This window comes from Crassostrea angulata, chromosome 4 (genome assembly GCF_025612915.1).
Source record: "Crassostrea angulata isolate pt1a10 chromosome 4, ASM2561291v2, whole genome shotgun sequence".
Classification (NCBI taxonomy): domain Eukaryota; kingdom Metazoa; phylum Mollusca; class Bivalvia; order Ostreida; family Ostreidae; genus Magallana; species Magallana angulata.
This window is the reverse complement of record NC_069114.1, coordinates 2,422,515-2,449,296: the sequence shown is the minus strand read 5'-3', so window position 1 is coordinate 2,449,296 and position 26,782 is coordinate 2,422,515. Positions and strand designations below refer to the sequence as shown.

The window sequence follows — 26,782 nt, the reverse complement described above, 5'->3', positions numbered from 1 at the left end:
AGTTGCAGAACTTGCTTATCAATCGTTGTAAAATAAATAAAGTTCAGGTTTTTTTTGATCGCGTGTTAAAGATTACTAAGATAACATTCATACTATGACCAGTTCAAAGCACAAACAAACAAAATATATTTTGATACTAAAGACTTGCGTATTTCTGTTGGTACAATGGTTTCCAATTTAAAATTTAACATCAATAAAATAGACAAAAGAAACATGAGATTTCAGTCTGACATCCTGATTATTTTGTGCAGTCCGTAATTTTTTTTAGATTGATAAAGGTTTTGACAAATTGATATAACTAGTTAGAATTAGATCATGTAGCTTGCAGATTGCAGCCCTTTCAGTTACTAAAGAGATGTGAATTACACTTTAGAAGCATATTAGTGAATAATACTTTAAAATAGATGTAAATATTTTCAAAATCTAAATTGTAAGGTAACAAAGTATTAGGCATTTTCAGCGATTAAAGTATATGCGTCTGGAGTTTTCTTTTTGAAAGAGGCATTTTCAGTGATAAACAGTTAATGTTGTCAAAGGTCCTTCACTTTTTAACCTGTGTATCATATTATAAAAATAGTAATGATATGAATTCCTTATGAGCTTTAACTGTTATTGTTACTGTTTAATCTCTGCAACACTTTACTAGAACAGAATACTTTTTAGGGAAAAACAGAACAAAACAGAATCAATTGAGGTAAAGTGTTCAGAAAAGATGATTAAATTTGATGTTTTATGCATTTTTCAAAAGCTGACATTGCTCAATTAAATAGGACACTTTATTTTTGCGTTTCCTTTTGTGAAGAGGAAATATGTACAAATGTTGGTACTTGCAATTATCGAATAGAGAACTAATTACATTTTTCACTTAATGCGATAGAATTTTTAAGTATATTGTAAATTTTGATCATTGTTATCATTCAATATATAGTTTCCTTAAATCGTTAACTTTCAATATAACAGATAACAAGAAAATGTGTGTTTCATTGACGCTGTGCATTTGTCTGTAAATTATCCACCAGAACAAAGTTCAGAATTGTTTTTAAAGCCGTTTGATAATATTAAGTGTTCTGCAGTTGCATTGTTACTTCCTTGTGAAAATGTTTCATAGAATGTTTTTCATATACTCTCAGAGTTGACAGATGCGTCTCACGATAAAAGGAATGTACTCATCATTATAAGGAAAACGCATTTTTAGGAAATTATTCCAAAAAAAAAATTCACAACCAGTGCGAGTGAATAATATTTTTTTACCTGTTTACACATATAACATGTTTACATGTACTCGGGTTATATCTTTGGATTTAGCTTATATTTAGATTTAAGGCTGTTACCACTTATGTGAGAGAAATTGCTAGGCAGAACACAATGACTCGATGTAATTTATAAAAGACAACAGCTGAACACAGACTGGCGTTTTTGGTCATGGCTTAAAATTGATCTGTTGGGATATTTACTCAATGTAAGCTTAACATGTTTAAAATTAGTTGATAGATAATTATAAAATTTGGTCAAACTTTTAAATCCGTGAAGCCATAAAGATTAAACAGATGTAATATTACCGTGACATTGTTTAGCAAATCTGCTAAAATACTATTGTATAAATGATTGGGTTATATGTAAAAGTTGACCCAATCTCATACCATTTTTTTCAGTGTATTCAAGCTCAAATGCATTACAACCTATTGTATTTTATCCATCACATGTTTTAAAATAAGGGTCGGATATAGGTATGCATAAATCCTGACTTGTAAATGTGTATGTGGTATGATTGGAGCTAGCAATGGTTAGTACAACCATGATCTGAAATAAAGTTTGATTTTTTGCTTTAAGATGGCTTGCTACACATTGAAATAGTTTCTAAGATTAGCAGAAAATTACATGATAATGATAGATATCATGATCGAAGAAGTATGTAGGCCAAATAGGTTAAATAATTTGCAATTGGGATGTAAAAAATTACTTTCAAAAAGATTGATTCCGTAAACATTATAAAAATCCCAAACGGATTCGAATTCATAATATGCAGTTCACAAGCCTGATACTTGACACACTACACAACCAATTGGATTGATACAGTTTAATAAGCATTTAAACCACCAACATGTCTTGAAAAGTATAAGTCTGGCTGGGTAATGTACCTGAACATGTTGTCCCCAAACAAGTAGACTAAATTTGTAATCGAAATAATGTAACTTAAAAAACTATTGTAAAGATGAAGTATGAATAAAATGTGGACAGTGATAATGTGATCAAAACGTATGAAAATTTTGATTCAAAATCTGTACCCCATTTTTGTGCCTAAGCGAGCTCCAAGGAATAGCGCCACTAATGCAAATCAACTATATATTGCACAACTTCAAACCATGGTCTACAGTTCCTAAAAATTTCAAAGTCATATCTCTATTAGTTTTTGGGATTAGCTCTGCACAAAATTGGTCGTAAAAAATTACAAAATCGACCGTAATTTCGGACAGGAAGTGACAACGACAAAAATTCAAACAAATATAAAATTCAGATGATGATCCATCATCTGTGAAAAAAAATTGTTGAGATCAGTTGAGTAGTTTTCAAGAAAACGCTTGCAAAAAATTTGGAGAAAAAAAATAAACAGTACGAAAACAATAAGGTCTGCCGTTGGAAACGGAAGACCTTAATAATAAGAAACAGTACGAAAACAATAAGGTATTCCGTTGGAAACAAAAGATCTTAATAATCTGAGGCATGTTTTCATATGCCCAGGGTAGTTTCTGTTTGTGATATTCATTCAAATACTGTTAATAAATAGCTTACATATGTTATTTTGTGAATCTTGCATCTCTCGCTTTGTTAAGAGGTTTTAAAACATCAACAAGCTTTTTGTTTATCAAATCCACATCTGTATGAGCAAATATGTAACTTGCAATTGTTTTAGTATTATCTAAATTCAGCACAGTCGTAACTTAGTTGAACAGAGAACAAGTATGTCACTACATGTTATTCGTTTCCTTCCTGAATTTGCGCTTTGGATTATTCATTTAAGTTCCGGCTAATAACCATTAATCACACCAAAATTATATTTTATCAATTTGGTTGTGTATTGTAATGTTTGTGAAGCTTTAAAGGTAGGTTGTTTTTCTTATATACTGTATTATTTATACAATTGTAATCCCATTCAATTTATCTAGAAAAAAAAATTGTTTGCAAAAAGTCATCTTAGGTTTAATAAATTATTTGAGAAATTTTGAATCTTATTACAAATAACTACTTCTTAAATATATATATATATCTACTAGGTTACCCTTTTTAAGTAGACAAATGAATTTCAAATTCATTAAAATTAAACGAAAACAATCTTAAAAATGATATTTTATTTAAACATATATTCAAATGTAAATTTCTTACAAATGCAATAGAAATACTAACATGATATTATTTTAGACATTATAAATGGCTAATTAACGGTAGATCGATTTATAAATTATTGTTACCTGTCCCTTCCACCTTCTAAGGTCTATCGCGGTAACTTCGTCGCCTGTTTGGACACGTGGGTTCTCTCCGGGTACTTCGGCTTCTTCCCACACCAATGACCCATTCTCGCTAACATCCGTGCCAACGAAAGATATTAGTATTAGTTGCAGAACTTGCTTATCAATCGTTGTAAATAAATAAAGTTCAGGTTTTTTGATCGCGTGTTAAAGACTACTAAGATAACATTCATACTGTGACCATTTCAAAGCACAAACAAACAAAATATATTTTGATACTGAAGACTTGCGTATTTCTGTTGGTACAATGGTTTCCAATTTAAAATTTAACATCAGTAGAATAGACAAAAGAAGTATGGGAGTTCAGTCTGACATCCTGATTATTTTGCGCAGTCTGTAATTTCTTTTAGATTGATAAAGGTTTTGACCAATCGATATAACTAGTTAGAATAAGATCATGTAGCTTGCAGATTGCAGCCCTTTCAGTTACTATAGTGGTGTAAATTACACTTAAGAAACATACTAGTGAATAATACTTAATGGATGGAAATATTTTCAAAATCTAAATTGTAAGGTAACAAAGTATTAGGCATTTTCAGCGGTTAAAGTATATGCATCTGGATCTTCTTTTTTGAAAGAGGCTTTTTCAGTGATAAACAGTTAATGTTGTCAAAGATCCTTCACCTTTTAACCTGTGCATCATATTATAAAAACAATAGAAATGGATACCGACCTCCAGGGAGATTATTTTTTTCAATAATATCAAATGCTTTTGAGCTATTTCTGATATTGTTACCGTTTAATCTCTGCAACACTTTACTAGAACAGAATACTTTTTTAAGAACATAACAAAACAGAATCAGTTGAGGTGAAGTGTTCAGAGAAGATGATTAAATTTGATGTTTTATGCATTTTTCAAAAGCTTACATTGCTCAATTAAATAGGAAACTTGATTGTTGCGTTTCCTTTTGTGAAGAGGAAACGTGAACCAATGTTGGTTCTTGCAATTATCGAATAGAGAACAAAGTACATTTTTCACTTAATGCGATAGAATTTTTAAGTTTATTGTAAATTTTGATCATTGTTATCATTCAATATATAGTTTCCTTAAATCGTTAACTTTCAATATAACAGATAACAAGAAAATGTGTGTTTCATTGACGTTGTGCATTTGTCTTTTTGTTTTGTTTTTCATATACTCTCAGAGTTAACAGATGCGTCTCACGATAAAAGGAATGTACCTATCATTATAAGGAAAACGCATTTTTAGAAAGTTATTCCAAAAAAATAACTAAATTAACAACCAGTGCGAGTGAGTAATTTTTTTTACCTTTTTACACATATAACATGTTTACATGTACTCGGGTTATATCTTTGGATTTAGCTTATATTTAGATTTAAGGCTGTTACCACTTATTTTAAAGAAATTTCTATGCAGAACATAATGGCACGCTGTTATTTATAAAAGATATCAGCTGAACACAGACTGGCGTTTTTGGTCATGGCTTAAAATTGATCTGTTGGGGTATGTACTCATTGTATGCTAAACATGTTTAAAATTAGTTGATAGATAATTATAAAATTTGGTCAAACTTTTAAATCCATGAAACCATAAAGGTTAAATAGGTGTAATATTAACGAGACTTTGTAAGTCAGCAAGTCAGCTAGAATACTATTGTATAAATGATTGGGTTATATGTACAAGTTGACCCAATCTCATACCATTTTTTATTCAGTGTATTAAAGCTCAAAGGCATTACGACCCGTTGTATTTTATCCATCACATGTTTTAAAATAAGGGTCGGTTATGGGTATGCATAAATCCTGACTTGTAAATGTGTATGTGGTATGATTGGAGCTAGCAATGGTTAGTACAACCATGATCTGAAATAAAGTTTGATTTTTTGCTTTAAGATGACTCGAAAATTACATGATTGTGATAGATATTATGATGGAAGAAGTATGTAGGCCAAGTAGGTTTAATAATTTGCAATTGGGATGTAATTGTAATCGAAATAATGTAACTTAAAAGACTATTGTAGAGTTGAAGTATGAATAAACTGTGGACAGTGATAATGTGATCGTAATTAAAGTAGCTATGTGACTGGCCTTCGCATGTGGCCATGCATGAAATTATCTGTAAAAACTTGTGTCAAATAGCAGAATCCACCTGTCTGGTTGGAGAAGTAGCTGCCTTACCAACTTGATTATTTGTGAAAATCAGGAGTGGTTGTACTATGGTACATATTTAAGCTTCAATTCCTTGCAATGAGATGCATACTGTGATGTTTTTACTGACAAGAAACAAGGTAAAGCATGAAGATGAGTCGAGATGAACAAGTAGCTTGCATATAAAGGAGTACTTAAATTACTGCATGTTGGAAGTGCTGCAATAAGTCTGTAGGTGACACACGGAAGGCATCTTATGGGAAATGAGTGATGTTTTGAAAAGTTGATCAATGCAACATAGTTGCCAAGATTTGATATGATGAAAAAATATGTCTGAAGCTGACATGGGACATTGAAGCTAGAACTTAATGCTTCTTCCTGACAACATACATGACATATTTGAACTTGAACCATTTCTTATAATCATTGCAAAGGTAGACTATAGTGAACCATGTCTTCAGAAGACCCTAGATGTTTATAGTGGACTGATGATAATTGTGCATATGAGCTAAAGAAAAAATTGAACCCTCCGCAAGCAGAATTCAGTCCAACACACTAATGTCCCTCTGTTTCTACAACACACAACATTGTATCATGATCATTTGCCCTCGACTGAATTCAAGAAACAGATTTAAGTTAATTGTAATGGGAGATGTTGTTGTGATAGATATATCTTGTATTTGGATCATATGTAAGCCTATTCCCTAGGAATGAAACACAGGTACTTTTAATCAACAAAGAATTTGACGTCTGTGCATAAAGACCATGACTTACCAGAGAAGGGGCATGCAGGTTGAATGAATGTAAAATATGAGAAATACGGGTGGTCATGAAAATAAAATTCACCGCTTGGCATTCTGGTGTAAAGATATATTCAAGGTATAAGATGATTGGCAATGTGACTGGCAAGATGATTACCGGTGCAATAGTTAATGCAAGTGACGATATCATGTTGCTACTGATACTTAAACAGTGAAATACTTTGTTTGGTGATTCATTCGGGATATGACCTGCGTATTAGGGATAACATTCATTATCATAAACCACATATTTCCTCGTTTGACGCTTGAATTTAACTTCTAAAGCTATTGTTGCATTTATATAAAATTAGCATTTAATAAAACAATCTTGCGGAAGACTTACATTTCACAGTAGTTTTGAGGTCCAAGGTAGTTATTTTAAAGCAGTTTTATTATACAAAAATGACTTAATTTTGCCAACATTTAAAACTTTCTGGTTTATATTGAGATTGAGACACATATGCAAGAGTTTCGATCGTAGTGCCGTTTACACTGGGCAAAGTAGTACATTGTTTAGTTTTTTTGAGTAGGGGCTGATTTGGTGCCGAAATTAGGCCCCAGTCCCAATTGGAAGTTTCCTAATATTGTCCCAATTTTTGACCTTAAATTCCCATTTGTAATTCTAACAAAATTGGTACAAGTTGTTTAAAATTTCAAGAAAAACAAAAGAGAATAATAATAAAATTTCAAGTATTCTAGAATGAGAAGCCTTGTGCTTTGAGTAGTATTTGAATAATTGATAAAACTCATTAAATTTGATTATAATGTTACATTGACAACCATTCGATTATTATAAACGAAAAATTAAGCATAGGGTGTGTAGGTTTTTTCGCACTCATCTTTAAAAAGATGATATTGTTTTTATATTGATTAACATAACTAACTATCCTTTTTTACCTCATGTTAACTTTGTTGATAAGAACATGTACCGGAGACCAGTTGATATACTGTGGAAGCATTAGAATTCGTGGTGGCTCAATTTTCGTAGTATTCGTTGGTAACCCTTCCCAACGAATTTAAATCCTCAACGAAAACAATTTTAGAAACAGTTATTTTTGTTATTGAAACAGTAACGAACGCATCCACAAAATTATATCCAAACGAATTAACAAAAAAGTCACAATCCACGAAAATTAGCCCCACGAATTAAATAATAAAAAAAATGATCGCCATTATCAACATATGTAAATCCGTTCGTTTGTGGCATAGCTCAATGTACCAAATCAACATTTGCTGCATACTCAAAAAGGGAAAATACAGTTGCTAAGCGATGCAGTTTAATTTATAACTTTATTCAAATCTCCCCAGTCCTTTTTTTTGCTTAAATTGTCAAACTACGTAAGCTTTTGGGAAAAGTAAATTAGTTGTAATCGAGAACCTGTTATTAAGTTAGCAGAGCATACATTGGGTTCTTTTTTAAATATATTCCATTGAGCCAAAACAGTTTAAAACAATGAATTATTGTATATAAAAGTAAACCAAAAATGTTTCGACATTAACCCTTATTAATTTCTTATCAAAGTCTGTTAAAATTGACGATTTAAACGTACTTTGAAAAAGGTATCATTTTTTCAAATTGCGTTGCTACAGTTCATTCATACAATAGTCGTTCTACTGAGTTAACTTACCATTCGAAACCAATGTTTAATTAGAGATCTATGCGTATGGTAAAATTCCAAATATGTGCTTATAGTATAACTCATGATGATCATCTGATGATTTTTTAAAACTTTTATTTACAATGACATCAATTTTCAGGTCAGATTTCTTTCATAAGGTGTATGTCTACCTCTACATGTCCCCTTTGTAGTCCTAATGATCGTATTTCGTACACACTGATCATTTCAATTTTGAAATGTGAATATCATAATGTTGATTGAAAATCGTGTTGCAAAAGGAGTACAACATGTTATACTTGTGTCAGTTTATTACCATAACGTATCGGATTGTTGTTGTTGTTTTTTTTAACTTTTCCATTCATTTGATTAAAAGCTTCGACTGATCGCTTAGCTATTTTTCTATTTTTTTATTTGATTTGACAAAAAGCGTTACCTTAAACCGTGCACTTATGTTCCTACACTATGCTTGTAATATATTCATTTTAACAGTGGATTGGTAGATAAAGTTCTTTCGATGATCTTGTCATATTTTTTGACTTCATCTTTATAAGACACTTTATATTAAACATTTGGATAGAGTTCTTACCGTGATCTTGTCTTAGATATTTTACTGCATCTTTATCAGACAGTTTAAACATTTTGTTTACACAACATTTGTTTAAAGAAACTAAGAGAGAGAGAGAGAGAGAGAGAGAGAGAGAGAGAGAAAGAGAGAGAGAGAGAGAGAGAGAGGTACATTTCACTTGTAATTCACTTATATGAAGCATTGCAATTCAGTATCCATGTGTAAATAAACCTTGTTTAAAGTATTTAATGTATAACGATGAAATTGATCACGATATCATTTTATAACAGTCGTCAAATGAAAATACTCAATCAAAGGAATGTTTTTTTTAGGATATTTAAAAAAAATGAAATTCATACAAACCCTCAGTGAATTAATGGATAAAATTTCTTTTGATTGAAATATGAAATAAACTGAATCATTTACCGCAGATATTTTGACAAAATGAAAAGTTTCGTCTTTTCATTATGGGGAGATTACGATTAAAAAGTTAAATGTTCAAAATGGCCGGCCTCGTATATGTTGTCAGTCATTTGAATTGGGTTTGGGATTTAACTGTCTATAACCGCGAAATGCTATATGTACAGATTTAAACGGAAATTGATTACTCAAACTATGTTGAGAGTTGAAGTACATGTCCATTCCGACTATTAAAAAAAATCACAAGCTGTCTAAAAAGGACAATGAGGGGTAAACCGATAAATAGTTATACAGGAAATGTGAAAGCATATCTATTTTAATTCAGCTATATTGTATATCATAACAATTTAATTCTGGTTGTAACGCGCTTAAATTTCTAATTGGCTAAAATATTATTTTATATCGTATAAAGAATGTTGCCTACATCATAGTATGACTAACGTCAAAAACGTATCAATACGCCTGACGTTACGTTTGAATTTTGTACAATTTTACGTCATTTTAAAGGTCAAATGACCGTTATTATCTACAATAAAGAGTAAAACAAATTTATAAGCAATGGATTCAATATTTATTAGTTTTATACGATATATAATGGTTTGAAACAGTTTACCCTTTTAATAAACTGCTTCGCGGTTTATAAAGTGTAAACTGCCCCAAACCATTTTATATCGTATAATACAAACACATATTGAATTCATTCCTTAACTAAACTAGTCAATAAGGACAGAAAACATTGTTAATACGACAGAAATCAATAACGACAAATGAATATACCGGTATTTTATAATTCAACATAATGTAATAACAACATACATTTCAAAACAAAAAGGTTAAAAAAGATTTTAAATCACCAAGAGGATTTGAACCTAAAAACACTTCATGGTTGTATTTACTAATCCAGGACCAAACAAGAGGGCTATACGAGACTTAACGATACGTGGTTTAAAAAAAATGTTCAAAACAACATTGTTATATCTCTAGACTTTTTTCCTCCAAAAAAAAAAAATTGAAAAAGTACATAAAAAGTCATTTCTGGGTCATCTCTCCATCTTTTTTTAAAAAGCGACATTTTTATTGTAGAAATATGTCATATTTACACGTTCGAAATTTGTACAGAGAACACCAAGAGACAACAAAATCAGCCGTAAAAAAGGTAGGATTTTTCCGTCGTTTCGCTCTATTTAGACCCATATTGTGATCAAACCTTTTGCATTTCAAAATGCTTATTTTATGAACCACACTTTCTTACAAATTTTACATGTCAAAACATTCTCTGGTTATTGTTATGAAACATCATGGGAAGAAATAATATCTTACATCCAATAAACATGTAGGCAACTTTCATTTACAAATCCCCTGACCCCCAACCTTTAATGCCTCTAGATCCGCGCATGAAGACTATGTTTTAATCAATGAATAAACTTATCAGTCCTTTTTCACCAATGAATATCAGCATTACTTGTCGTTTTCTTTTTATGTATGTACACACAATGAGATTATCAACCACAAACCAATTAAAGAACTTTTTATAAGCATTTTCTCTTTACAATTCTTTGTGATTTAATAGGTATTTATGGTCAACGTAATTCTGAGCTTCATCAGGGATCCCGGACCCCACCCCCACCCCCAACCCACCCCCAAACAGTCGGTAGAAGATGTATATTGTGATGATAAAAACTGATGGACTATACTGTGTCAAAGGAAACATTGATATCATATCAATATGTATTAACTCATATTAATATGTATTATAACTAAAACACAAACATTTTGAGAGCATTGCACACCCAAAACATGCCCCCAATGACCCCTCCCAATATGAAACAATGATCGTTTTATTTGCTATAAGGGTTTGAAAAAGATTTGGTTGAAGATTTTTTAACGCACTCGATGAGTGATAATTGCTGTGTTTGATGAATGGTACAGTAAGATCTGCACGAAAACGTCCCGTCTTAGACAGCCTTTCAGAAATTTGTGTCAAACAACATTTTTTTTTTAATTTGAAACAACTTATTAACTTGGTTATGTTTAAATCTGGAAAATCTAAAAGGGTCATGATATTTAAACCTTCAAAGGTCAGTGTTCGATGTGAACAAGAGATAAAAGATAGCTTCACGGTGAAGTTTACCGTTTTACTTCTTAATGAACTCGTGTACGAGTGTATCTTAAATCATAATAACTTTCTCTTCAATATTCAGATTAAAGTAGTATTGGATACCTGACCATATTGGTGTGGATAGAAGTACAACTTAATAAAAAAAATTCTTTCACCATTTTAGATTTTTCAAATTTTTCAGCATTTGACAACAAAATATGATGATTTTTTAAATTTCAAAAAAAAGTTAAAATAAGATAAAAATAAAGATCGTTCTCGTTGCGAGCAACGAGTTGGTCTTCCGTCCAATTTTTGAGTAAATGAGATAAAATCCTTCACTTTTAAGACTAAATTGTAAATTAACGCCCAAAAAATTAGGAAAAAAAATTTCGGCACCCAGGGCTTGAACCCAGGTCGCCTGGGCACATGTCCACCAATGTAACGACTGAGCTAATCGGACTCTCGCTTCAGGAATTTGATGCTTAATATCTCGGGAACGCATCAATCAATTTTAAAAAAAAATACATATTATTAATCAGTGAAAGAGTCTCTAGAAAAATATATATAAAGCAAAAAGTTGAAAAAACCGATTTTTTATCTTTCCTTCCGGTGACGACCGGAAGTGACGGCGGACGATTTTATGACCATGTTGCAACAGGTTAAGTGGATGTCTATCTTCACTGAAAATTTCAGCCATATATCTTTATTCGTTTTTTGGATCTCTAGCCGACAAAATTGACTTTTAAAAATCGTAAACGGACGATAACTTCCGACCGGAAGTGATTATCAAAAAATTGAAACGGCGGTACAAACTTCAGATACCGACACATCAACCCCTTAAAATTTGAAGAAAATCGAATGAGCCATCTTCGAAAAATCGCCTGCACAAAATTTGTAAGACAAAAAAAGAATAGAAAGAACTGTTGCGAGCAACGAGGAGGTCTTCCGTCCGATTTTAGAATGTGATATGACGTCATCGGCTTTCATTTTCGACAAAAAAACATGATCTGGAAAAAGAGTTGAATACCAGTGCTTTCCTGTAATGCTTTTTATAAGTTCTCTTACGTTGCTTTTTTTAAAATACTTGCATTTCTTCGAATTGAGAAAAGATTTAACTTTTTTACCTCTGACCCCTAAAATCCCTATTAAGGTAACGCATGAAAAAATCATTATTTTGTTAGGATATATAAACGTATTATACCTAATTTTGCTCTTTTATCCTATCACAAAACATAACAGACTTAGGCCCATCTTGATCCTTAAATTGGAGGAGTCAATCCATTTTTGCTTAATATCAAATGAAAGATCGTTTAACTTTAAACACATTTTGTTCAACAAGTGTTTAGAAATTCATTTCCGTGTGAGAGAAAGTTTTTTGGGCCGATCCCTTATCCCCTTATAAGGGCCGTTTAAGGACATTTTGAAAGTTAAATATTGTTTAATATAGCATTTTGAGCATCTTTTTTCCATACTGCATTTCCAAAGATTTTTCTTTTCTGATATATGGCTGATTAATTTTTCTGATATTTGACCTCTGGAAACCTATAATTACATAACGCATGATAAAATCATTACATTGCTTGGATACATAACTGTAAGGTAACATATCTGCTTTTATGACCTTTCACAAATTATCTTTCAGTAAAGAGCTCATGATGAACAACTTTAGAGCCGTCTGGTCCTCTAACTTGATAGACAAGCCCCCTGTTCTTGATATCAAATGAAAAATCAAATATCAAATTATATCTGGGTAATCAAAATTTTGGACGTTTGACCCCTTAAAACCTAATCACCTAACTACAGCTTACTCCACTTATATTGAACTCGCTTATTTTGAAGTTCCGCTTATTTTGAAATAGAAATAAATCCCCAGTTTTTGCCTCTCATATTATTCGCATTGATTTCACGGATATAATGAAATCGGTTATTTTGAAATATCGCTTATATTGAAGCCACTGATTAGTCCCCAAAGGTGATAATTAGTTGATTTTATAACGGTTATATTGAAGTTCTCCCTGGCAGCTGTCGTCACGGTTGGTGACAGTAATTATGCCATACTGACCGGTTGATATACAAAGGTGTGAATTGATAAGTTCTCCTCATGTGTGTTTTTATACTTTTATTAAAAAGTAAAATTTATTCACTTTAATTTTTTGTTTTTACGAATACAGATGTATTGAGGCTTGACGTAATATGGAAACCCCACAGGAAAGAAATACCTTATCTCCGGACACTAAAAACAAACTAGTTATGGCTATTGATGAAAGAACAAAGCCTTAATTCGAAATAGCTAAGGATTTTGAGATTATCGCATGTGTACACTAACGATGATATACAAGCACCGTTCAGCAATATTTGAAGCGTTTGAGTGTGGTGGTTTTTCTCTAACGTTTTTCTAAAACGTAAAAGAATGCGATCCGAGATTATGATGAGGTTTAAGATAGCAACAAAACGAAACTTACAAAACTTTCGGATATAATTTTAATCAAACTTTCAAGGACTAATGTTCTATGTAATCCGTATATTGTAATAGATAAATGATGATCTAATAATTTGTTTGGTTTTCTATGCTTATCGGGATTGAGCTTTAAAAAATGGCGGCTTCACGTCAGTCAATTTCGCTTATATTGAAATACAGATATTTTGAAATAATTTGCATGGTCCCCTGAATTTCAATATATCCGGAGTAGGCTGTACGTAACACAGGATAAAATCAATAGATTCCTTGGATACATAACAGTTGAGATTAATTCAAAATTTTCTTTAACTCTCGTGATTATGAATGATAACAGTTGTGAATGGAATTGGTGACCCCCTTTTTTTTTCTTTTTTTTAGAATAAACATGTATTGAAAATAATTCATGTACAGTGTCGTGTCGTGTTTTTGACTACGCTTGTATAGGGGGGATTCTATAACTCGCTTGCAGTGTGAGGACCCGTTTTGCAATGTCCAGTCCAAAAGGTTTGGGACGATTGCACTGAAATCAGAACAGGGAAGCCTTTAGACAATTAAATGATGATGTTTATTGTTGCAGGTCTCCGATTAGAATGTGAACATAATATTAGTCACCAGGAACAATAAAAATTATGACACTATCTGCATTACGCATTACAAAGGTGGGTGCCCTAGCCTACCTAACACTGGTGACTATCAGAGTGATTAAACAAAATAAAAACACTCACTCTGTATAAAAAATATAAACAATGACATTTTCATTAATAAAAGTTAAGGTAAACAATTGTCGAGGAAATTCGAACTTATAGAAGTAAATTGAGTCAACAGTTAATCTAATGAACGAGGCTTTACACCAACGAAGCGGTAATTCAAACAATGCATAAATTTACCTGAGTATTCCTTTAAATAAGGATCAATTAAGTATTTAAAGTAATAACTTACGATATAAAAGTTAACTGTTGCATCGCTGTGCAGTAAACCAATTTTAAACTCAAGAACCAACAACGGAATAACTATTTCCGAGTTTGTAAGAAGAAATAAAGTGCAAGGTCCGCAGGTGTCAGTTATGAATCAATAAACAAAAATAACTATAATTAACTGATTAAAATAATGAATTCATAGACTAAGACAGAATTGTAACTAAAGTTAACAATTTCAAATAGAAAAACAAGGTTTAAATCAAATATAGCTCGACTTAGAAAATTAATGAAGTAAATCAAAACTTTAACTTAGACAAATTTCTTACAAACACATTAAACTTGAAAATGTCATGAAAAACTTTTATGCATTTAAAAATATAGAAATGATTAAACTTTTAAAATAAACTTTAAATTAAAAAGAAGTAACATAAACCATATTTTACCTGAAATCAGAACAGGGAAGCCTTTAGACAATTAAAAGATGATGTTTATTGTTGCAGGTCTCCGATTAGAATGACCAAGGTAGGGTACGCCATCTCAATCGGAGACCTGGGCTTCCCTGATCTATTTCAGCCAATCAAAATTTAGATTCTTTGTTCGGACACAATTTTGGTAATTAAAAATTAACCCACGTGACCCTGATCTATGGACACTGGTCATAAAGAAATAATTAAGTTAACGTAGTTAATCCCCTAACAAAGAAAAATCTGCTGACACCTGAGCACATCTTGATCTTGACACTATGTAAAAATGATAAAAGGAAACCTTAATAACAATTATAAACACCGTAACACCCATATGTAAATTAACTTGGTCGTCGGACTAATAAATTACATAATACGACATTTTTGTGACCTTGTTACTCCGCATACCTAACAGGATAAGTTTTGATAAGTAATTAGACAACCTTTAGGTATTTACTTTGAACAGCGTTGCTTTGTACAAAAAAAAACTGCAACTGTTGGATATGCCGAAAACGACTTTTAAAGTAAACATTATATTCAACATTTTGTAATGAATTTTGAATTAAAAGAAAAATGCAATAAATGTGAACATTGCTGTAAACCATAAACCTGAACAAAATATTGAGATCAATACAACAAATTTACTACTCTACTTTATCCAACAAACTATGACTAAAAATTCCTCTACTAATATTCTACACAAAACAATTTAACTCATATATATTTAATTAAACACACATAGACTGTTAATAAGCATATCTGTCCTTTCTGACATATTTCATTTTTTTCAAATAAAATATACAACATGACTACTTTCCCCTTGCTCCAATTACTTTCGTCCTCGAAAGCTCAAATTTCAAGCATAGTTACTGTAGTAAAAGAGAATAAACCAAAAAAAGAGGTTAAGAGGAGCAAGGTGAAACATTACACTGGTATATAACCAAGAGAAAAAAAATAAAACAAAGACTATTATATATACCTACAGTTAACAATGTACAACAGCAAAGTATTGAGGGGAGTAAAAAAAAATACATGTTATAAGTGATTCTTTAAAGAGAAAAAAAAATGATATACAATAACCCTGAGTTGATTCTAATGATATACGAAACCATGAAAATACCATCACATTATATAAAAAAAATTGACTGAATACAAGAAAAAAAGAAGAGAAAAAAAACACAAAAAATATGCTGTTAAGCTTGTTAATATGAAAAAACAAAATTTGGTTAGTAACAAAGAAGACAAGTCTGGTAACGTTTTGTGATTTTATTTTTTTTCTGATAATTTTGGAGAAAAAAAAATTTGTTTAACATTTAACCAATCCAATAATGAAAATTATCAAACTAAAAGAAACTAGGAGAAATTCAAAGTTAATTCTTTTTTTGTTTCTTAGTCATTGAAAGAAATTGCCCAAAAATAATAATGTATTTATTGCAAGTGGAATGCATATTTGTTGTGAATAATGATTACGTAAGCTCTGAGGGGTTGTTTTAAAATGTTGTGTAACTTGTAATGTAAGAACGGATTGACAGAAAATTTGTGAGGGATTTGTATGGTTGTTTGTGTTTGTTTATCTGTAACAGAGAACTCGGACCATTTAGTAATTACTTTACAAGACGGAAAATTTGATACTGAAACATCAGAAGTGATTGGTTTGGTTATGACATAGTATGAAGGACAGAGTGATAAACGGGTAATAGGAACTATAACAAAGTTTCCACCGGAGGTTAACTCTAGTGCTATAATTGACCCTTTCTGCGACTTAGATTTGTACAATAGATATAGTACAATTAAAAGGATAACCAAAACAATGACCGATATGATGACCGAAGCATGTACCCAAGTTAATTCAATAAATACATCAGAAGTCTCTTTAAGAGCTGCTTCATTACTGGGCTTTCTATATATAAATGAAGGGACATTTTGAGAAGATGCATGGTGCACCTCCTTCAAAATTAACAAGGTGGTACAAATTTTCCTCACCTTGATACATAATACAATACATAACACAAAACATATACCTGCTAAACTTAGAGAAGCTAAGGTAATGATATCTGAAGTATTAGGCCATTCTTGAGGAATTTCAATATGACCGTCTAGCATGGGTTCAGCAAGAGACTTAAAAATTTTCTGATCCTTCTTAACTGCATTAGCTATTTTCTTAAGATTTAAATGAGCTTTGTGGTCATTGGCTAAAACATCATGCATTGTATGATTGTAAAAGATGAATTCTGGGATAGACATATTTATAGGGGTCGGGAAGAAGGTGTTTCCATATATTTGTTGTAGGGAAGGTTCATCAAAGAATTGTTGCAAAAGGGCTAAATTTACAGGATGAACAACAGAAAAATTTGATATCTTCTCATAACAACTGACCAAACGTGGTGCGAAAAACAATGTTTCTGTAGACAACGAACATCTACAGGGAATATGGAATATACAAAAAACACAACCTTTCAAAACCCTCTTTTCACTGGGACAATCAAGAACAACTGTAGGTGTATTGTACAATAAAACCGAAGTAGAAGACAATTCTATAATAATAGAATTTAACACCTTTTGAAGATACCTAAAATTACACAATTCCTTAACCTGTTGAACATTGTTTGCAAATAACGCCATGGTACAATCAGGAACAGTTATTGGGGATTGAGGCCAATTAGAGAAACAAAAAATTGAGGTGCCATGAACACAATCAGACAAATCCTGAGAATTTAAAGACAAAAAATAATCATGATGAGGGGTAATTGCAAAATAATCTGACAGTGACAAAAGTTGGGTTGGTTGCATCTTAGAGGTGACATTTTCTGAAGTTGGTACAGGTAGACTGATTACTTTGTATAGCTTCAGTGGAAGTCTCTGAGAGGAAATAGGAAATTTCACTGTTACAAACAAATCATTATTGTGACGAGCAAAAAGGAATTTATTACTTGAGTAATAAAATGAAGAATCCAATTAAATCAAATAAAATTTTTGGTATGACTTTCGAAGTTTATGCCGAATACTTGAGAGGACCTCTGCCAAAATGTGTTTTGGAATCAAAAATGGGCTAATTTTTCCTTCTAAGAGACTTTCTACTGCATTTTCTAACTTTGCAAAATTTGTTCTAAGTAAAGAAGCTTGATTAACCTGATTAATGAGGATTTCAGAGACATTAGTGAAAGCAGACTCAAGATCAAACAATTTGTTGTTAAAAGAGGTTGCTACACTGGTTATATAGTCGGAATTAGCCTTGATTCCATGCACTAAATTTTTCATACGTTTATCGGTTAGTGATATAAAAGAGGAAAGATGAGCACCATGTTGTTCTAAAGCTTCAGCTAATTTCTCTGTTTTTCGATTCAAAGCATTAATATGACCAGACAAAATATCAACGTCATCCATGGTTGCTGTACCAAAAATACTTTTTGACAAACAACCAATAAAGGGTAACAAAGCGCGTGTTTGACGTTGATTGCTTGTAATTTTAGTTTGAGGGATCATGTTATGAATAGATTTAATAGTTTCATTAAACTGTAAAAGAGTTTCCTCATGCAAACCATGGATAAAGTTAGCCAAGTTGTTGAGTAGTAAACAAGAAGTAATACTGTGAGTAGTACTAAGTGAACAAAATGGAACCTTATTGACCTTAAATCTAGCAGGCAACGGAATATGAAAAGTATGCAGCCAGTACTCTTGAGCTAACATCATGTTTGACTGTTCTTGAAAAATGACACCATAGTTGATTCGCTGTACCACATTGTGAGAAGACGGATCCACTTGATTTGCCTGGGCCATTACCATACACAGGGACAACATCATGAATACTCCAAACATGTAATGTTGAATTCCAAAGTTTCCCACAAAGTTATGAGAAAGGGGAAAAGAACTTTAATGATGTGATGATTATGTCGTGAAAAGATGTAGTCATGTTGTATATTTTATTTGAAAAAAATAAAATATATCAGAAAGGACAACAGGATCATGCACGTGACAAAGAACGTCTCTTACACATGTAAATCTTAATGTTAAAGCTGCTTAGTCCCGATTTTCAATAAAATAAGTGTACGCTACTAAACGATGGTTTAAACAGGCTAAGTATGTTGGCAATAATATACGTTGCAGTAGTTTTTTCCCGTAAATTAAGTCACATTTCAATAAAAAAAAAAAATAATGTACATGTTGAACCTCGTTGAATCCGGATATGTGTATTCCAGAATGCTGTCCAATCCGGCGACATTATTTTGACATTTTCCTTTCATTTTTGTTTAAAATGTTGTGCAATCCGGATCCTGCCTATTCTGTAAACCGGCGTTATGAAAAAAACTCACTGATAATAATTAGTAAGAGTTATCTCCCGGCCATTTATCGATTGATCGGCCTTCTGCAAGATAGTTAATGCTCAATTAATTTATCGACCAATTTTTCTGTCGTTGCTATTGATTTAAACAAATGTGAATATAGATCCAAACTAGCAACTCATTTCAGTTTATACCGTTAAGTCTTGTTATATAAAATACGCATTTTTGCCAAAATTAGATAATTAGGTTATAGTTCATCCCATTTTTTTAGGCCGTGATTCAGGATACTGCGGGAGTAAGACTGCCGATATCGTTTGTTATCCCCGTTGCATGGTTACACATACAGAGTTGCATATTACTCTGTCAAAATGCTCAATTTTTTTTTATAAGATTCTCATTCTTATTATTATGTATCCATTGTTCCCTGCATCAAAACAATTCTCGCCATTAGGTATTTCAGCCATCCGTTGACTTGTTAATGCTTGTTTAACAACTTCTGGTTAGGCGTGCACTTTTCAGGGATCGAATGTTTTTGAATTTATCAATAAAGATAATTTGATTGAAAAAGTATTTCAATCGTATGTATTCCGTAATGGATTTATTGCCCGGGTTTTCCGAAAAAAATTAAAATGAAAATTGGTACCGTTAATAAAATCGATGAAATCTAATATATTTCAGAAGAATTGAAAATTTTACAAGAATATGCACGATCGAGACCTACTGCATTTAATACTAATTAATTTGCAACAATGTCCTCTAAACCGCCTTATCCGGCCAATTTTTTAGAACCCCCCTCTGAGACAAGGTTTGCTGTACAATGTACAAATCTATTTACAAAATATTTCGCCTTATGTTTAGACTAGCTCCTTATGTCGAAGCTAGTATGCTTGTATTACGACTTTGACATCTTTCCTTTTTATATGATCTATCATAACATATAAAATATACAGCATGACTATTCAAAAGAACAAAAATAAAGCAGTGTACATTTAATGATTAATAGTTTTTAAGTTTACGTTGTTTATAATCGATGCTAAACATGCAGAATGAATAAAACCAATCATTCGAAAGATGAAACCAAACGGTTTTCTTTTCTAAACATTAACATGATGTATTTTTTTTTGTATACCCAATTTTTTAAAATTACTTTGAGTATTTCAAACGTTAAAAGGAGAGCAATTCCGTGTAAATACGTCTATAACTTTGTAAGATCATTCATTTGGTTTGCATGGAAAATTATTTGATACTGTAATGGCCGACAAATCGGAACATGCAACTTAAATAGGCACCTAACATTGAAGGGAAATGGAAATATCCAGCGGATCTAAATGTTAAAATATTCTTATGATAAAATTTTGTATTTATGGCAAACATAGATTAATTATTTTTTATCTCTTTTAATATATAATTGCACTTTTGTTTGTATCAATCTCCTTTTAACTCTTTGTCGCCAAATCTGTCAAAACTCGTAGTCGTGTTACCCCCTTGTGTAAACCACGCTGAAATGTTCACAATCCTTGTACCACTTAAGTTGCCTTTTCTCGAACGCTTTTCATTAAATATATTTCAACTGTTACTTTCTACACCCTGCTTAATTCTCTCTCTCTCTCTGTGTCCTAGACTACAGCGAATCGGCTGTCCACTTGCGCGGCGTCTCCCAGCCCGTGTTATGTAAATGTACCCTCAACGTGCTGGGATTGAAATGTTTTCAGTTTAATAACTGAATTTTATTTTCCAACAATAACACTATTTTATGACATATACAAGATCACAATGAACGCCTTATTTCATTGACAGTCATACTATCTATATATTTTTTTTAATAACGAGGCCAAAACAGCATTACTTCGTAGGTAATGGTATCTTTGTGTTTACAGCTACATAAAATAAACACATGTGTGCATTACAGCCAGGCACAAATGTTGTGTATTGGATAACGGTAGACCGCTCGCTAGTCCTGCCGCGACCTGTTTCCTCGGCCGCGGGCAAAGATGTTCACATACACAGCTCGGAATATAGCTAGATTTTAAATGCGACTCAAATGCATTGCATAGAAGCATTTATTTTTTATCCATAATGTGCTCACTAGAAATAACTAAACTGTTTAAACACTTTCCGTATGTTAACTGGTACCCATTATGTCAGTTATACGCACAAATACCACGTTTATTTGTCAAATAAAACACATATACATGGTAACAAGCTTTTTACTCTCATATTACGCAATAACCGAACAAAATATTATTGTTAGGGCATTAATAAGATCATAATGAACAACTTTTGCAGCGACAGCCGTATTGAAATCTTAACCATTTTTTAGTTACAGAGCGATTACTTTCAAGAACTTACTTTTCAAGAAAGGCCAGCCCCTTTTTCTTGATGTCAAATGAAAGATCTTTTAAGCATAAATCTTTTTTGTTCTACATGTCTTAACAAAATATTTCCGAGAAAAAAGATAAAGTAAGAAAACCATGCAAAATCACAACACTTTTTTAATTTCATTTTTGGAGCCCTGACGTGCTTCTGCGCTTTTTGCGCTGAACAATTATAAATGCCCTATTGCAAATCTACATTCTTTTGACTATCATTCCTGAAATTTTGAACTCAAAATCTTTTTTAGTTTATGAGATCCTTCGTGGACAAGCCCACCCTCTAAAAATCGTTGAATTGTTAATATCTCAAAACCGGAGGTAACGTACCGATTAAAAAAAATTCCAATAAGGTTCAGAGCATTATCTATCAGATCGGAAAGTTTCACGTAAATCGGCCAAGTAGTTTTTAAGAAAAAAAAAAGAATAGGGAAAAAGAAACCGAACGAAAACAATACGGTCTTCCGTTGGAAACGGAAGACCTTCATAATAAGAAAAGTGAAATAGAAACAATAGAATAATAGTAGGGTCTTCCGCTGAAGACGGAAGACCCTAATTAAAGCCATCGAGGGATTCGGACTAATAACTTTTAGATTCCCAGTAAAAGCTGTAACACATTGTTTTACGCTGTTAAATAGCAACTTTGGGTAAGAAAAAAAGCATAAACTTGATTTTATTGTGTCTTTTGATAGGAAGAACGTCATAATATTGAAATGTCCGATACCACCTAAGATGGATATAGTAAAAAGTATAATGAATGATGTTTCATACTTATTACAAACCTACCTTTACTTACAAGAATATAATTCTCAAATCGCCTATGTTTGTTTAACGAATGATTTTTTTTTGCCATTTAATTAGCTGTGTAGATGACCATGAGGAGCATCTCTTAAAAATATTTCTTCAATAACTTACATTATTTGTTTTTCTTTAGGTTCTTCAAGCATGAAGCCTACCAATCTGGCGTTACTTGTGTTTGGTATCACGGGTATGCTTCTTGTTTTTATTCTGGGATATTTTTCATCGTCAGAAAAAATATATTTCACTGATGTTCATCCACATATAAAGAACAGTGACACACAAACTACTTCATTTAATGGTGAATCAAATTCCATCAATAACAAAACTTTGGTAATCTTGTGGTACAACCTTCCATTTTATTTAAAGTCTTCAGTGACATATTTTCAAGCGAACAAGTGTAGCAATTTTAGATCTACCTGTATATTATCAACTGTTAATTCTGATATAATTAGAAGTAGTGGTGTTATCTTCACTCATTCAACTCTGCCAAGAACTCCTCCCATGAGGAATACATCTCAAGTCTGGATTTTCAATACTCTGGAAAACAAAGCATTCACACATTGGCCAAATAGCGCTTGGGACTATAAATTCGAATGGACCATGTCTTATCGTAGAAATGCTGACGTTTCAAGACCATATGGCAAAATTATAAGACTGGACAAAAGTATACATAGAAATTATTCTGAGGTTTTTCGACAGAAGACAAAATTCGGTGTTTGGATGTCTGGTCACTGCCCTGTCCCATCTCGTCGTAAAGAATATATTGAAAAATTACAGAAGTACATAGATATTGACACGTTTGGATCGTGTGGGAAGAAGAAGTGTGGGACTCGAACTCCTGCTATGAATGATTGTTTGAAGAATTTCTCTAGGGATTATAAGTTTTATTTCTCCTTCGAGAATAATATTTGTAGAGATTACTCCACAGAAAAAGTATTTAACTTCTATCAATACAATTTGAGCATCATACCAGTTGTAAATGGTCCACCTCAAGCACGTGAATATTTACCAAAGGGAACTTTCATAAACACTTTCGATTTTACGTCTCCGGAAAAATTGGCCAAAAAACTTAAAGAAATTGGATCCAGTGAAAAATTATATACTCAATATCTGAGAGAAAAAGATAAATATGGTTCTTTAAATAACTCTGAAATATTTCGCGAGTCAATGTGTTCTGCTTGCAAAAAGCTAGATCAACTAAAGGGTAGAAACATAATAACAAAACCGAAAGTGATTGACGTGTTTAAAAATGAATGTTAACAGTTCTTGTAAACATTTGGAGGGAAAACTCTCACTAACATCATGAACTCATCCTTATAGTTTCTTTATTATTTCTAACATTTTAATTAATCGCTAATTCCCTGAATTTATTAATAAAACGATTTGATGCTCGAAAGGACTTTATTTGATATGGGCCTAAAATGGCCCCCAAAAATGATCATCGTCAATTTACTGTAATTCTTTCATTTCTTTGTACAGATATATATGTGTAGTTTTTACATAATGTTCATTTTGATTCAACTGCCCACAATTTAGAAATATGACATCGTAAAGACAACCTTTTCCCGCCATTTTTGCATTTGTAGCATACATTTCAGAAGACATAGAGCGCGTGCTTGTACAAACAAAGTATTTTAACCAGAGATGTATCTAGCCAAGGCTAATAAGTGATAAAAAAAATTTCCTTGATCATGCATGCGCTCTATATTTCCCATTCATAAAAATATTAGAAAAATGTCAATTTTTGGCTGATTTTGATTGAATTATAAGAAATAATGTCACTTCTGACGTCATATACTGCCAGTGAGTGCAAATAAAACAAATAAAAAGGTGAACAATATATTTAACTTCAACACCTCTAAAAAATAACATAACAATATGTAACATTTTATTGTACCAGAAATTATGGGATCAAATTGAACTTTTATTATACGGTTTTTTATATTATTTTTAAGCTTGTATGCTAATTTTTCTTGCAAAATGTAACTTACCTAAAAATAAATCTTCCGACTTTTCATCAATATCTGATGACAGTAAATATTGAAGATGCATTGCTTCAGGATAAATAGAACAGTTTGTACGGGATATACATAGAGAAGAGCCTTGTTCGTAAAACATCTGTTCTGCTTTTTGCTATAAACAATGTCTAATAAGAGTCACTAGAAACTAAAGGTGACTTTCTTATGTTTTCAATTTCGGAAAAACGCAAACAATCGGCATATCCTAAAGGACAAAATACAACAGGTTCGAAGGTTATATACTGTTCCACCACTCTTTCTAAACTTTTCAAACACAATAAACAATATATCCGATGGAATTGGTTCTCTCTTAACGACGGGGTGACTATGTTCTCTGATACAACCTTCTTTCACAAACTTAACAAAGGTGGAATCACAAGGACTAGGTAATCCAGCTATGTCATGAGCCCATGCTATTGTATAAGAAGCTTTTTCTATATTCGAAGAAGAACCAAAAGTGTTTGCAAGATAAGCTTAATATAATGTTGCACGTACATCATGGGCTGGTAAATTATCAATGGTTGGTTTTAAAGTTTTACAGCCCTTGGTTTTTGAAGTGTGATTTTTTTTATACTGTATTTTCGGCTTTTGACTTTAGGCAGTAATTCGGTAAGGTCTCTGCAAGCTTCAAAAGAGATGGATCCTGAGCGCTTTCAAATAAAGAGTCCACCTGCCAAAAATAATTCTGCAAAACGTATAAGACAGATAACCAATTTAAAGAAACTGTTCAATGAAAGTCATTTGAATATGAACTAAGGTACATGCTATTCTAATCAATGCACATTAACCAAACATCTGCAATACAATTAAGTACCAGGACCATAAATCAAAACATATCAAACATCTGCAACACAATCATGTACCAAGACCTAAAATTAAACTAAAACAATCTTCTATATTACAAATACATGTATGTACCAGACTTTAAACAATACGAGTAAATACCTATATACATGTATATCTATATTATTCAGAAGTACATTGATGTACTAGGATTTCCATCGACGTCTGCAGTCCCATTCTCAGAGTTCAAGTACCTACTGTTTATGTATACATGTCGTATGATATGTACCATTATATCACAAAAACTTTCCATCAAGTCTTATAGCTAATACTGGAGGTAAAATTCGGTCAGAATTCGGTCACTGAATTCTAAGATATCTGTGATATATTCATAAATAGAATATTTATCTTTATAAATGTAAGGCAAAAAAGAAACAGATCATCAAGTTTCCCTTCGCCTTGCTATTAATGATATATTTAATGGTTTTTGTCACAATATATAAATAGTGCCTGTTTTTGGAGAGTAACAGTTGAAATTGACACCCCGAGAAAACTATTGTCAACCGACGCGAAGCGGAGGTTGACAATGGTTTTCGAGGGGTGTCAATTTCAACTGTTATCCTCCCAAACAGGCACTATTTATTTTGTCATACTGAATGTCTTAATTTTTAACAAAATTTTACTGTTTTATATAGGAATAACGTGAATTCTACAGCGAACCGTACGCGCATAATTTTCGCGCATGTAACAATTTTTAATGTTACCCGTTGATAAGTGCGTTGCTAACGCTGAGGGTAATAGAAAGTATTATGAACTGCGTCTTAACCAAACAGATATCAGTATTTAACATGAAAGTATAACAAACGAAATTGGCGGAACAAATCAATCGTTTTCTGTTCCATAGTCTTGCGTAAATGAATTTACAGCTTCCGTAGCCGGATTCCATAACAACAAATTAAATCGACGCCACTTGTGTGTTTTTTGAATTAGCAAATTTGTCAACGGAATGTGGACCATATAAAGATCAATGAAATTAAAAAAAATCTTGAAACACCTCCCAGTCTTCTTAATCTACAAGTTTGCTTGAATAATCAACTTTCTGCTTTTTGTCTCTGGTGATCCACTGAATGTCGACTGAAATATCATGTTCCCTGCAAAATAAGAATATAATAAGTACTATTTCTTGTAAATCAGCTCATAGTGCCCGACTGCAAAATATACGCACAGCTCTAATTATCTCTAAACCATTTGACGCATTTGTTAAATAACGTTTCGTTAAATGATATTAAAGCCAATTCTATCGCTTTTTTTTTTTAGATTTTTGTTCATTTCATTTCCATTCCACATTTAATAAAATGTTTTTTTTCTCATTTTAACCCAAAGTAAATGCCCCATTGCCTACAGGTCTAGATCTGAATAAACTAACGCACTTTCTCTTTCTGTTACAGCTACATGTAGTTTTTTGTCATTGTATTTTCGAACATGTATTAACCAGAACTTTAAATCGTTTATTGGTTCGATAGGAAATTTGAAATGAAGTGTACTATCCCGTAATAC

General features: G+C 32.0%; 1 protein-coding gene across 2 annotated transcripts; it reads left to right on the top strand.

Annotated features, from left to right (window-relative positions):
- Positions 1-3,022: 3,022 nt before the first annotated feature.
- Positions 3,023-24,258, top strand: LOC128181046 (glycoprotein 3-alpha-L-fucosyltransferase A-like). 2 transcript variants are annotated; one of them, XM_052849300.1, is made up of 3 exons: positions 3,036-3,101; positions 4,670-4,776; positions 22,558-24,258. In XM_052849300.1, the coding sequence occupies exon 3, from the start codon at positions 22,569-22,571 to the stop codon at positions 23,682-23,684; it is 1,116 nt and encodes a 371-aa protein (XP_052705260.1). In that variant the 5' UTR covers positions 3,036-3,101; positions 4,670-4,776; positions 22,558-22,568; the 3' UTR covers positions 23,685-24,258. The 2 variants fall into 2 exon arrangements, with proteins under 2 accessions (XP_052705261.1, XP_052705260.1); XM_052849301.1 differs by lacking the exon at positions 4,670-4,776 and having other exon boundaries at positions 3,023-3,101.
- The last annotated feature ends 2,524 nt before the right edge of the window (positions 24,259-26,782 follow it).